The 13,519-nt window shown below is 36.8% G+C and overlaps 1 protein-coding gene across 1 annotated transcript; it reads right to left on the bottom strand.

Annotated features, from left to right (window-relative positions):
- Window positions 1-7,048: 7,048 nt before the first annotated feature.
- LOC140167782 (protein mono-ADP-ribosyltransferase PARP4-like) lies at window positions 7,049-13,299 on the bottom strand. The gene is made up of 6 exons (XM_072191075.1): window positions 13,273-13,299; window positions 12,565-12,779; window positions 9,268-9,349; window positions 8,560-8,694; window positions 7,714-7,900; window positions 7,049-7,317 (listed from the first exon to the last, which is right to left on the bottom strand). Exons 1-6 carry the CDS (start codon window positions 13,297-13,299, stop codon window positions 7,049-7,051), a joined length of 915 nt encoding a protein of 304 aa, XP_072047176.1.
- Between the last annotated feature and the right edge of the window lie 220 nt (window positions 13,300-13,519).

Here is a 13,519-nt window from a genome sequence, read left to right as displayed (position 1 = left end):
ATTTTTTGAACATTTTTGGTTTTTGACCGGAAGTAACCCCTTAATGACCTTTGACCCCAAACCTGTAGGCATCCTAAAGACCCTGGCTAGTAGCAATGCATGTGTGCTAATGGCGACTCTCTGCTATATATTTTGTAAAGACAGTGATTTTTTGAATATTTTTAGCTTTCAGACCGGAAATGACCCCCTTAATGACCTTTGACCTCAATTCTTTTTAGGAAGTTTTAAGCACTGCCACATGTTGATTCATATGCATGAGTCACATGATCATTGCATAAAATTTGTGGAAGGAGTAGCATTTTTGTGAAATCACATTTTTGACCATTATAGCTAGGTCAAAGGTCACAGCGAGGTCAAAGTCAAATGGAAGGTTTGGCCTAGCCCAGTGGTCATTTGGGTCAACTTTGGTTGAAATCTGTCAATCCTTTACGAAGCTAGATGCAGTTGATTGGTTGCCAGAAGAAAGAAAGAAGAAAGAAGAAAGAATTGAGAAGAGACAGAACAAGCCGACATCCGTCGTCGGCTTGTAACTAGAGTCAACAGACGCTGAATACAAGCCGCAATTTGACCCCTATAACTTGACCCCTGGGTTACGGATGGGGTCAACTGCTCTTGCATTGTGCTTAGGATGTCATAAGAAATATTCCTGGTGAATTTCAGCTTAATCGGAACTTAAACATGGATTTTGATTTTTTTAAATTTTTGATTGACCTTTTGACCCCCTTAATGACCTTTGACCTCAATGAAAAAAAAGACTTATGTACACCGACAAAATGCATTGTTCCAATTTTATTTAAAAAATTCTAACATGTTCAGTTCTTGAGATAAAAATTCTTGAAGTTATTCAGCTAAAAACAGGAAGTGACCCCTTAATGACCTTTGACCCCCAAAATAAAAATACCATGCATACATCAAGGAACACTAATTCATGTATGTTGGTTATATTATTCTGGTCTGTTTACATTTTGAGATAAAAATGATTTGAACATTTTTGATAATTTTGGTTTTTGACCGGAAGTAACCCCTTAATGACCTTTGACCCCGAAACTGTAGGCATCCTAAAGACCCTGGCTAATAGCAATGCATGTGTGTTAATGGCGACTCTCTGCTATGTAATTTGTACAGACAGTGATTTTTTGAATATTTTTTACACATTTTTCAGATTTTGACCGGAAATGACCCCTTAATGACCTTTGACCTCAATTCTTTTTAGGATGTTTTAAGCACTGCCACATGTTGATTCATATGCATGAGTCACATGATCATTGCATGTAATTTGTGGAAGGAGTAGCATTTTTTGTGAAATCAACATTTTTGGCCATAAGGTCAAGGTCAAAGGTCACAGTCAAGTCAAAGTCAAATGTAAGGTTTGGCCTAGTCCAGTGGTCATTTGGCTCAACTATGGTTGAAATCTGTCGAAGCATAAGAGAGCTAGGGCGAAAGCGTGGCAAGTCGCATAAAATGTCACGAGTTGCCAGAAGAAGAAAGAATTGAGAAGAGACAGAACAAGCCGACAATCGTCGTCGGCTTGTAAGAACTAGATCTGGTTACAGATCTGGACCTAGCCGGGGCCGGAAATGCCAGTCTTGACTTAAAGTTTGACCTTTGACCGGCTATTATGGACATCTCACATAATGGTGCATCACTGTAGCATGTAGGGGCTTTATCCGTCTTCCACAGGCTGAGATACAGCTACTTTTCCGTAATTTTAAACATTTTTTTTGCAAATTTGACGTTTTGACCTCCTTAATGACCTTTGACCCCAATAAAAAAAAACCTTATATACACCGAGAAAATGCATTGTTACAGTTTAAATTAAAAAAATCTGCTATGCTTAGTTATGGAGAAAAAAATTCTTGAAGTTATTTAGCTTAAAACCGGAAATGACGTCTAAATGACCTTTGACCAAAAAAAATAAAAATATCGTGCATACATCGGGTAACACTAATGCATATATGAAGTTTATATCACTCTGGTCTGGTCACGTTTTGAGATATAAAAAAATGAACATATTTGATGATTTTTGGTTTTTGACCGGAAGCGACCCCTTAATGACCTTTGACCCCAAAACTGTAGACACCCTTAAGACCCTGGTTAGTAGCAATGCATGTGTGCTAATGACAACACTCTGCTATGTAATTTGTAAAGACAGTGATTTTTTGAATATTTTTAGCATTCTGACCCCCTTAATGACCTTTGACCCCTTATATGTGAACACCCTATAGACACCAACCAAAGTCAAGTCACATGACCTAAGCATGTCACCATCACATGTAATTTGTGGAAGAAGAAGCATTTTGAAGATATTTGGTTTTATACCGGAAATGACCCCTTAATGACCTTTGACCCCAAATCTGTGAACACCCTATAGACACTGGATATAGACAATGCATATGTGCAAGTGACGTCATTGTACGATGTAACATGTAAGAGAAGAAGCATTTTGAAATTTGTTGCCAGAAAGAAGAAAGAAAGAAGAAAGAACTAGAGCAACTGTGCCCTTTGCAAGGGCACGAGGTAAGTTAGGCGGATGATTGTGACGATCTGATCAAGCAGCAATACTGTGCTGGATAGTATTAATTTTAATTAATAAGACTGTTTCATTAATTGCCGTTTTAATATACCTTGATCGTGGAAAGCTGGCATTTTGAAAACTTGACCTTTGACCCCTTAATGACCTTAAATGAATTTCAAAATATTTAAAACATGTTAAGAATGTCATAAGGATCATTGCATTTACATTTCAGCTCAATTGAAGCATTTTGAAAACTTGACCTTTGACCCCTTTATTGCCCCCTTAATGGCCTGAAATGAATTTCAAAATATTTTCAACATGTTTAGAATGTCATAAGGCTAATTGCATTTAAATTTCAGCTCAATCGGAGCATTTTGGAAAACTTGACCTTTGACCCCTTTATGACCCCTTAATGACCTTTAATGAATTTAAAAATATTTTATATATCTTGAGAATGTCATAAGGATCATTGTATTTAAATTTCAGCTCAATTGGAGCATTTTGAATAACTTGACCTTTGACCCCTTTATGGCCCCTTAATGACCTTAAATAAATTATAAATGTTTTAAACATGGTTAGAATGTCATAAGGATCATTGCATTTAAATTTCAGCTCAATTGGAGCATTTTCGGTTAAAATGACCTTTTTTGACCCCTGTGACCCCTGGATGACCTCGGACGTTAAACAAATCCATAACTTTTGTAGCCAGCTACCCAATACTGCTTGTGACTGAGTTTGGACGAAATCCGATCAAGGATGTGGGAGTAGTAGCAAATTGTGAGAAAGAAGAAGAAGAAGAAACAAAGAAATGGCAAGAAAGAAATAAGTTAGGCTGCACGCCTAACTTAAAGATCCGGTAGCATTTCAAGACCTAGCCGGTGTCCCGGCTAGGTAAAGAACTAGAGTCAACAGACGCTGAATACAAGCCGCAATTTGACCCCTATAACTTGACCCCTGGGTTACGGATGGGGTCAACTGCTCTTGCACTGTGCTTAGGATGTCATAAGAAATATTCCTGGTGAATTTCAGCTTAATCGGAACTTATACATGGATTTTGATTTTTTGAAAATTTTTGATTGACCTTTTGACCCCTTTATTGACCTTTGACCTCAATTATTTGAATATTTTTAGCTTTCAGACCGGAAATTGCGGTTGCCAGAAGAAAGAAGAAACAAGAGCTATATTAGAAAGTCATGGGAGACATGACCTCAATTCTTTTTAGGAAGTTTTAAGCACTGCCACATGTTGATTCATATGCATGAGTCACATGATCATTGCATGAAATTTGTGGAAGGAGTAGCATTTTTTGTGAAATCACACTTTTGACCATTATAGCTAGGTCAAAGGTCACAGCAAGGTCAAAGTCAAATGGAAGGTTTGGCCTAGTCCAGTGGTCATTTGGCTCAAGTATGGTTGAAATCTGTCGAAGCATAAGAGAGCTAGGGCGAAACGTGGCAATTCACGCAAAATGTCACGAGGTTGCCAGAAGAAAGAAGAAGACTAGAGTCAACAGACGCTGATACAAGCCGCAATTTGACCCCTATAACTTGACCCCTGGGTTACGGATGGGGTCAACTGCTCTTGCATTGTGCTTAGGAGGTCATAAGAAATATTCCTGGTGAATTTCAGCTTAATCGGAACTTATACATGGATTTTGATTTTTTGAAGATTTTGATTGACCTTTTGACCCCTTAATGACCTTTGACCTCAATGGAAAAAAAACCTTGTGTACACCGACAAAATGCATTGTTCCAATTTTAATTAAAAAATTCTAACATGTTTAGTTCTCGAGATAAAAATTCTTGAAGTTATTCAGCTAAAAACAGGAAGTGACCCCTTAATGACCTTTGACCCCCAAAATAAAAATACCATGCATACATCAGGGAACACTTATTCATGTATGTTGGTTATATTACTCTGGTCTGATTACATTTTGAGATAAAATTTTTTAAACATTTTGATAATTTTCGTTTTTGACCGGAAGTAACCCCTTAATGACCTTTGAGCCCAAAACTGTAGGCATCCTAAAGACCCTGGCTAGTAGCAATGCATGTGTGCTAATGGCGACTCTCTGCTATATAATTTGTAAAGACAGTGATTTTTTGAATATTTTTTACAAATTTTTCAGACTTTCACCGGAAATGACCCCTTAATGACCTTTGACCTTAATCTTTTTTAGGAAGTTTTAAGCACTGCCACATGTTGATTCATATGCATGAGTCACATGATCATTGCATGTAATTTGTGGAAGGAGTAGCATTTTTTGTGAAATCAACATTTTTGGCCATAAGGTCAAGGTCAAAGGTCACAGTCAGGTCAAAGTCAAATGTAAGGTTTGGCCTAGTCCAGTGGTCATTTGGCTCAACTATGGTTGAAATCTGTCAAAGCATAAGAGAGCTAGGGCGAAACGTGGCAAGTCACGCAAAATGTCACGTGTTAGAGGCATTTTGAAGGTTTTTTTGCTTATGCACCGGAAATGACCCCTTAATGACCTTTGACCCCAAATCTGTGAACACCCTATAGACACATGATATAGACGATGCATATCTGCAAGTGACGTCATTGTAGCATGTAACATGCAAGAGAAGAAGCTGGTTGCCAGAAAGAAAGAAAGAAACTAGAGTCAACAGGCGCTGAGTACAAGCCATAATTTGACCCTATAACTTGACCCCTGGGTTACGGATGGGGTCAACTGCTCTTACATTGTGCTTAGGATGTCATAAGAAATATTCCTGGTGAATTTCAGCTTAATCGGAACTTATACATGGATTTTGATTTTTGAAAATTTTGATTGACCTTTTGACCCCTTAATGACCTTTGACCTCAATGAAAAAAAAAACCTTATGTACACCGACAAAATGTATTGTTCCAATTTTAAATAAAAAATTCTAACATGTTCAGTTCTTGAGATAAAAATTCTTGAAGTTATTCAGCTAAAAACAGGAAGTGACCCCTTAATGACCTTTGACCCCCAAAATAAAAAATACCATGCATACATCAGGGAACACTAATTTATGTATGTTGGTTATATTATTCTGGTCTGTTTACATTTTGAGATAAAAAATTTTTGAACATTTTTGATAATTTTGGTTTTTGACCGGAAGTAACCCCTTAATGACCTTTGACCCCAAAACTGTAGGCATCCTAAAGACCCTGGCTAGTAGCAATGCATGTGTGCTAATGGCGACTCTCTGCAATGTAATTTGTAAAGACAGTGATTTTTTGAATATTTTTTACAAATTTTTCAGATTTTGACCGGAAATGACCCCTTAATGACCTTTGACCTCAATTCTTTTTAGGAAGTTTTAAGCACTGCCACATGTTGATTCATATGCATGAGTCACATGATCATTGCATGTAATTTGTGGAAGGAGTAGCATTTTTGTGAAATCAACATTTTTGGCCATAAGGTCAAGGTCAAAGGTCACAGTCAGGTCAAAGTCAAATGTAAGGTTTGGCCTAGTCCAGTGGTCATTTGACTCAAGTATGGTTGAAATCTGTCGAAGCATAAGAGAGCTAGGGCGAAACGTGGCAAGTCACGCAAAATGTCACGAGTTGCCAGAAGAAAGAAGAATTGAGAAGAGACAGAACAAGCCGACATCCGTCGTCGGCTTGTAAGAAAGAAAGAATTGGAAGAAGACAGAACAAGCCGACTTTCGTCGTCGGCTTGTAAGAATTGAGAAGAGACAGAACAAGCCGACATCCGTCGTCGGCTTGTAAAGAAAGAAAGAAAGAAAGAAAGAATTAGAAGAAGACAGAACAAGCCGACGTTCGTCGTCGGCTTGTAAGAAGAAGAATTGGAAAGAGACAGCACAAGCCGACGTTTGACGTCGGCTTGTAAAAAGGCCTCCTCCTTAAACTCGGGCTATATGTCTATATGTTCAAATCATAGGCCTATATCACCTATATGGCTATTTACTCTTATCTTTTGATAAAAAATAAAAAGATCCTCCTCAGGATCCACACGTTTTTATTTTTAAAGTGTAGGCCTAATTTGATGGTATAGCATTATGCTAAGGGCTATGCGTAAACATCTGTATGAAAAACAATGTAAAACCTAATACTAATACATTGTATAGGCCCTTCGACTTTAATAGTTAGATTTTTAACAGAAAGGAAACTGTATATTTTAATGGTTTTTTAAAATGTTTTATTTTAACATGTTTCTTTTTTTAATCTAATAGGCCTATAATATTAATTTAATTTTACAGAACAAGACATAAAGGCAAAATCAACAGTATGAGTATATAAAGACATATTGTCCCTTTCTCTTAATACAGTGGCCCTGCTAATACCACAATAGTTCAAAAACATTTGATGCAAATATTTGATAGTGTGACTGGGTTTGGTTAGGATCATCAAATATCTGTCAAAACGAAATTTAAAGCCAAGTTTGATGTAAAGATTGACCGTGTGACGAGAGCTTAAGGGCCCCCAAACCACTTCACACATTTTTTATTGTATGTTTCCTTTATCTCAAAATTAGGTCTACGGACATGTTCTATAGGTTTAACAGGAACAGGTCATATGTTGTTACCTTATTCCAAATGTAAAGATCCTTGATGTCTCTCTATACTGACTAATGGCCATCAGTGTAGCCGTCTCATTAGACACATGACCATCACTAACTAAGAAGATATTACAAGGTTTAGTATTTCCTTGCTTGAGTAGGAAGTATGCATGCAGGGGATTCCAGGCTTCTGTGCTGCCTCGGTTGGCTTCAGCTTTTTGGATGAATTCTAGGGCTTTGTCCAAGGTGGATCTTGCTTTGGTTCGGCTGGATGGAAACAGCTCTTCATATTCTGTAAGAAAAAACAGAAATCAAACAGAGAATGATTACTCTTTATTTACAACCTATCAATACATATTCTAATTGATATCCACAATCAATCTATCAATTAATCAATCAATTAACAGGTATCCATCCACAAATCAACCACCAATCAATAAACCAATCATCAATAAATGAAGCAACAATCAATTCAGTAATCCACCACTCACTCACTCACTTACTCACCCAATTCACCGGTGTGTCCAGGATCTGTTCCTGCAGGGGGCTCAGAGGGGCTTCCAGAATTATGCGGGGGGCTTAAAGGCTAAAATCGCCCAAAACGGCTGATTTTACATGATTTTTAACAAAGCCCCCCCCCCTGCAATTCACCAATCACTCACTCGATCAACCAACCAATCAATCTCACCTGTGCCAAAGATGATCACATTGAATGTGCATGCAGCAGGTAGTTGTCTGAGTATGAGCTGTGACAGTGTCTTTGCTTCGCGTAGGTTATTTCCTTGCATAGAATTGGACAGATCTACCATGAGGATGATCTCAGGATCACGGATGACATGGGTGACAAAATCTGGGTAGAATACCAGCATGACTGCCTGAAATCATACCAAATCAAATAAACAGTAACATATAGTTCTACATATTTTTAACCTGTAAGCTTACTGTTTTTAGAATTTAGAGTAGAATTGAAGCATGATGCTTCACTGATCATATTATAATGTTATTGAAAAAGTTATCTTTACTCCCCTGCGCTGTCCATTACATTCCCTGAGTACATTAATGTGACATTAAGTTGGCACCAAATAGTCGTGCGATAGACTTTTTCATGCTCATTCACCTTGAGCACATAAAACAGGGAAATGATTTGATATAAGGGAGCGGTCGTTATTTACGACAAGAGGGAATGGGAATTTTGAGGGGGAACACAAAAATTTTAGTTTGAACCAGGAGGGGGGATTGTTGAATTTTAAATGGAGAAATTCGGGAAAACAAGGGAGGAATCCGAAAATGTTGAGCGGATGCGAAGGGGGAACGCAAATTTTTTTGTCCATATTTTTTCCAAAATGCCCATCCCCCCCTGCCGTAAATAACGATTGGTCCCTAACAAAATCTCAGTGTAAAAGCTATGGAGCATGAATTGTCTCATTTGCATAACAAGGAACAACTTGAATGAAAGCCAACGCCCTTTTGATCAATTAAAATGATACCTGGATTCTCATGCCTTAAAATTGCACCAATATAATGGTCTACTCACTTGTCTTGTTCTTTCTGGGTCAGTTTCCAGCCAAAGTCTTGGTGAATGAATCTCTGCTAATCCAATGAGAAGTTGGAAACTATCTCCAAGTCCTGCACCATCTGATAGCTTCACACATCCATGTGTGTCTTGGTACTATAAATAGAATTATGTTGATGTCCTATTATAGAATTATTGTGTTATGTGTGGGAAAACCCTGTTACAGCCCACTATGTCTTAATGCTCCATCCTAAAATAAAAGCCGCACTCCTGGCTAGGCTAAGACCGCTGACCTCAATGGTAAAGAATTGCAACTAATGGAGTTCCAATATAGAAGAGCCCCACAGGGCATGAAAGGAATGGTAAATATACCAATTTGTGATGCCTGCATCCTCTACTCAAAAAATTGGACTTGCCTGTCATCTATCACACAGGAGAGGATAGTAAAAACAAAAATTTCTATTTATTCTCATTCTTAGTCAGATCAATATTATTTTAATAACTAAACACTGCTTTATTTAGCAAAAATTAAGTTACTGTCATTTATTTTCTAAGTAACAAAGCTGCACTAATGGTCGATTCCACGATCTAACAAATTTGGCTGCTGTGCTTTATGTGAGGTAAACAACAAAATACACAAAATATCATCTGGAATATCACACATTGAGTGTGTGTATAAAAATAATCATGATATTTTGTATCCATTACGGTCTTTAGAGGATGTCTTACCTTCATTTTAATGGAATGTGTTGGTGATTCTATGCTGCGAATAGCACTTGCCATTTGTAAAGAAACTTGAAGCGATTCCTCCCTTGATAAAAATACAAGTTTAAAGATGGGCAGATGATGTTACCATTGTGAAATCTATCATCATGCACAGTACTACCATAAAGTACAACACAAATTGTTATTTGGAAAAAACCATCATATTGTGGCATGTGATTTTCACAAAATTAATACTTTTTAAAGGCCTGTAACTAAAAAAATAAATTTTTATGCACAGGTACATTTCATACTTGACATTATTACAATTAACATCAAAAACATGAAAAATCAGTCAAATTGGGGTACATTTCTCAAATGTGACTGTCCACTACAAACCAACCGTAAAGTTGGCAAATTGTATTATGAGTTATAGTGTAAAATAGTGTAAAATGTGCACGAAGGTCGTATTAATAGGCACCTCAAGTTGGTGCTACATGTATCTCATTTTGCTAGTCAAATAGCCTTGAGATTGTTCATCATAGCCCTACCACAGGGCCTTTTTAAACATGTTATACTTCGAGATATGCTATACTCTGAGAACTGCCAAAACCCAATGACTGCTCCATCCGAGAAAAAAGGGCGGAGAGGACCTTTGTATAAAAAGGCCCTGTGGTAGGGCTACTTCATCAGGTGATTAAAGTCTCTCCAAATTTTAAATGACAAAAGGCAGCATTGCACACATATTAGGCCAAAAAAAAATTGTTGTGTTGCCCTCACAAGGCAAAAATCAAGAGGACCGGACGGTCGGATTTTTTTTTTTTTTATTATATTTTTTATTTTATAACATGCTATTTCTACTATTTTAAGGTTACAATGAGTGGCTAATAGTATTGTACACTAAAATTTCCACAAAAAATTAAAGAATGAGCATTTAAAATGCCAAAGAATTGTTGAAGATGCACTTTTGTTGTGACTGAAAATGTTAAAAATCTGACTTTAAAAATCAAAAAAAATCTGAATTTGAAAAATTAGGGTCGGTATTCTTTTGTACACTAAAAAACTTTTCCAGAATTTTCAAAAATCGGACCGGTCGGGTGAGGGCAACACAATAATTTTTTTTTTTTGGCCTTATGACTACGCATCTTGTTTCCTTGACAGAACCAAATGAGGTAATATAGAACCCAATCGGGTCTGTAAAGTGACATTGGATAATTTGTTTTAAATTAAAACATAACCTACAACTCTGGCGGAAATTCGTTGCCACACCAGCACGTTCTGGTGTTAAAAGCACGCAATCGAAGCTAAATATGTGATAGTTCCATATTATTTTGTATAAAAGTTGCAAATGCACATTCAGATTACCTTCCCCACCCCCCATTTTCCAATGTTGGGAGACTGTAATGTAGAAATGATGACGATTTTGTCCAAATCAACATTGCAATAGGGGAGCGGGGAAGGATGTTGGCCAATTAATGCTCAGGTGTGGCAACATTTTTCGCCAAGGTTGTCTCTGCCGAATGCAAAATATTTCATCTAAATTTCGTTTTTGTCTCATAACTCAAAAACGGAATGTCGTATGATCTTCATATTGCACACGATTTGGGAGTAGATAATATTCTTTGAATCATAATAAAATTTTGGACAAAGTACTTGGTTTATTTAGGGAGTGGTCCCTCAAATCACCATTTATGCAAAATTACACACATATCGTAATTAGGGCTCTAAACTGCATGATTTTCTGTTAAATATCAGTAACGGAAAATCGTATCAAGTTGCTGCTACACACAGGTTTTTAGTGGATACTGTCCGTTTTATCCATGTTACAATTAAGCGTAAATAACTTTTTTCATATCATTTTCACGCGGACCGGCCTATGTATATTATTAATTATTAAGATGCCAAAAGAATGCAAAATGTGTCAAAAAACCTTCTCATTTGCCATTACATGCTGTCTTACTGAATATAGTACACCGAAAATTTCATCAATTTTGAATGATGATGAAATAGCGCGAAGTTTAACTATTAGGCCAACAATAATACGAAGGATTCAGAGAGGAAAAATATTAATTTTAACAAAATTAACAGCGGGATTCGAACCCGTGGCCTGTAGTTTAGAAGTCGGCGCCTTTACCGCCGAGCCACGGCAAAGTGAATGAATTCCGAGCCATATCTAATATATTAATGTTAGTTTAAAATTATGCAATGCATTTGGTATCAAATTGACCTGAAACGTCTCCAATACACATAATTTCATCGATTTACAACGATTATATATGTTGGCAATGTATTTAGGGTTATAAAATAAACTTGGAATTTTGATTCACCACCTTTCCCCACGTTGGACAAATCTTAAATAAAGAAAATAATCTAAATTTCTTTTAATTTGTTTGTGTCGACCGTCCACCGTTAAATCATCAACCTCATCTCCATATGTGCAATGGGTTACTGATCTTAAATGCATTTTACGTATGACATGTTAATTCTACTATGAGGTTATAACATCTCTGTATTAGGTTAAACCAACCAGAACGGCATAACAATTGAAATTGTAGGTGAATGAGAATTAAATCACCTGTTTTAGTGTACATATACGCATTGCATAACTTTAAAATTAACATATTAAAATACATTAGAAATGCTCACAAATTCAACGACTTCTTCTTGGCTCAGCGGTTAAGTCGCCGCCTTGAAATCTATAGATCAGTGAGATCAGGGGTTCGAATCCGTCTGATGACTTTTTTATGATTATAATTTTCCTCTTCTGATTCTTGCTATTATTATTATTAGGTCTAATACTTAAACTTCACGCTATTTCGTCATCATTAAAATAGTTTTAACATTTTGCGTGTACTATCTTCAGTAGACAGCATGTAATGGCGATTGATATTTTTCACATATTTTGCATTATTTTGGCATCTTTATAAATAATAGGACACATAGACCAAGCCATGTATAAATTACATGAAAATAATTATATTTAGTAAAGATATGAACGAAAACGTAATTTCAGATGATTTTTTTATATGTTATTAGAGACAACTCTGGTGGAAATTCGTTGCCACACCAGCACGTTCTGGTGTTAAAAGCACGCAATCGAAGCTAAATATGTGATAGTTCCATATTATTTTGTATAATAGTTGCAAATGCACATTCAGATTACACTTGCCCCTTCCCCACCCCCCATTTTCCAATGTTGGGAGACTGTAATGTAGAAATGATGACGATTTTGTCCAAATCAACATTGCAATAGGGGAGCGGGGAAGGATGTTGGCCAATTAACGCTCAGGTGTGGCAACATTTTTCGCCAAGGTTGTAGCCTACCTTGAGTGTGTGCTAGCGTCCACATGGATGGCAGCAGCAACATCACTTTCCAATTCATCTTTGGATTTGATTTGCTTTCGTTTCCATGGTGCAACGCTTCCTAGGAGGGCGAATGCTAGTTTGCCGCCCTCTACATTCAACTCGGTGACATACATGATTTTGATGAGGACATTAGCATCGGGAGGCAGATTCCCAACACTGACTGAGAACACATTCTGAAAAAAAAAAGATAAAAGTTTATACAATTATGTGACTGGTCAACCAACATCTCCAATAAAAACTAAAGGAGAGTTTCATGGATGTGACTCAAAATTTATTGTGAGTAGAAACTTTTGCTTGTGAGAATTAATTTACCTTACCTATAGTCACATGCAACGTCTTGTACAATTACTGTTTCTTCTGGTATTAAAGGCAACTTCAAGAGTTACAGAATTTCAATACAAGTAAACAAGATCACGAAGATCAGATAATATGCTAAAATATTTTAAAAGACACCAGTTGATCTTTTGAATTCTCTTATTTCAGCAAATTTATATTATAGATTAAAAAGTAAATGTGAAATTGCAGCACAAGCTTGATTTTTCTACCTAATGATCACCTGTTTTCCCAACAATTGACCCTCTTTTACAAAATTCTAACCTATGCTCCCCTTTTTTCACAACATTTCGACCAAAATATATTCAATTCCAGATGCTGGCAGCCACTAACCATCACTTCAGAAGTAAATGCTCCCATTCTTCATCATGATCATGGCTATAGACGAATCCAATACCACGCAGTCCTATACCTCAATGGCTGCCAAAGTTGGGTCCCCGTCCGCTCAGTCTTACCTAAAATGTGAAATAATGCAGCCTTGGAGGGCATTTTAAACTGCATTATATCACCCGTGTTACATGTAGACAAAAGAATGATGACAGTTTACAACACAAAAGAATGTAACATCGATTTTTAAGCG

The sequence above is a fragment of the Amphiura filiformis genome, chromosome 13 (assembly GCF_039555335.1).
Source record: "Amphiura filiformis chromosome 13, Afil_fr2py, whole genome shotgun sequence".
Taxonomy (NCBI): Eukaryota; Metazoa; Echinodermata; class Ophiuroidea; order Amphilepidida; family Amphiuridae; genus Amphiura; species Amphiura filiformis.
The sequence above is the reverse complement of the archived record's forward strand: the minus strand, read 5'-3'. Positions and strand labels throughout refer to the sequence as shown.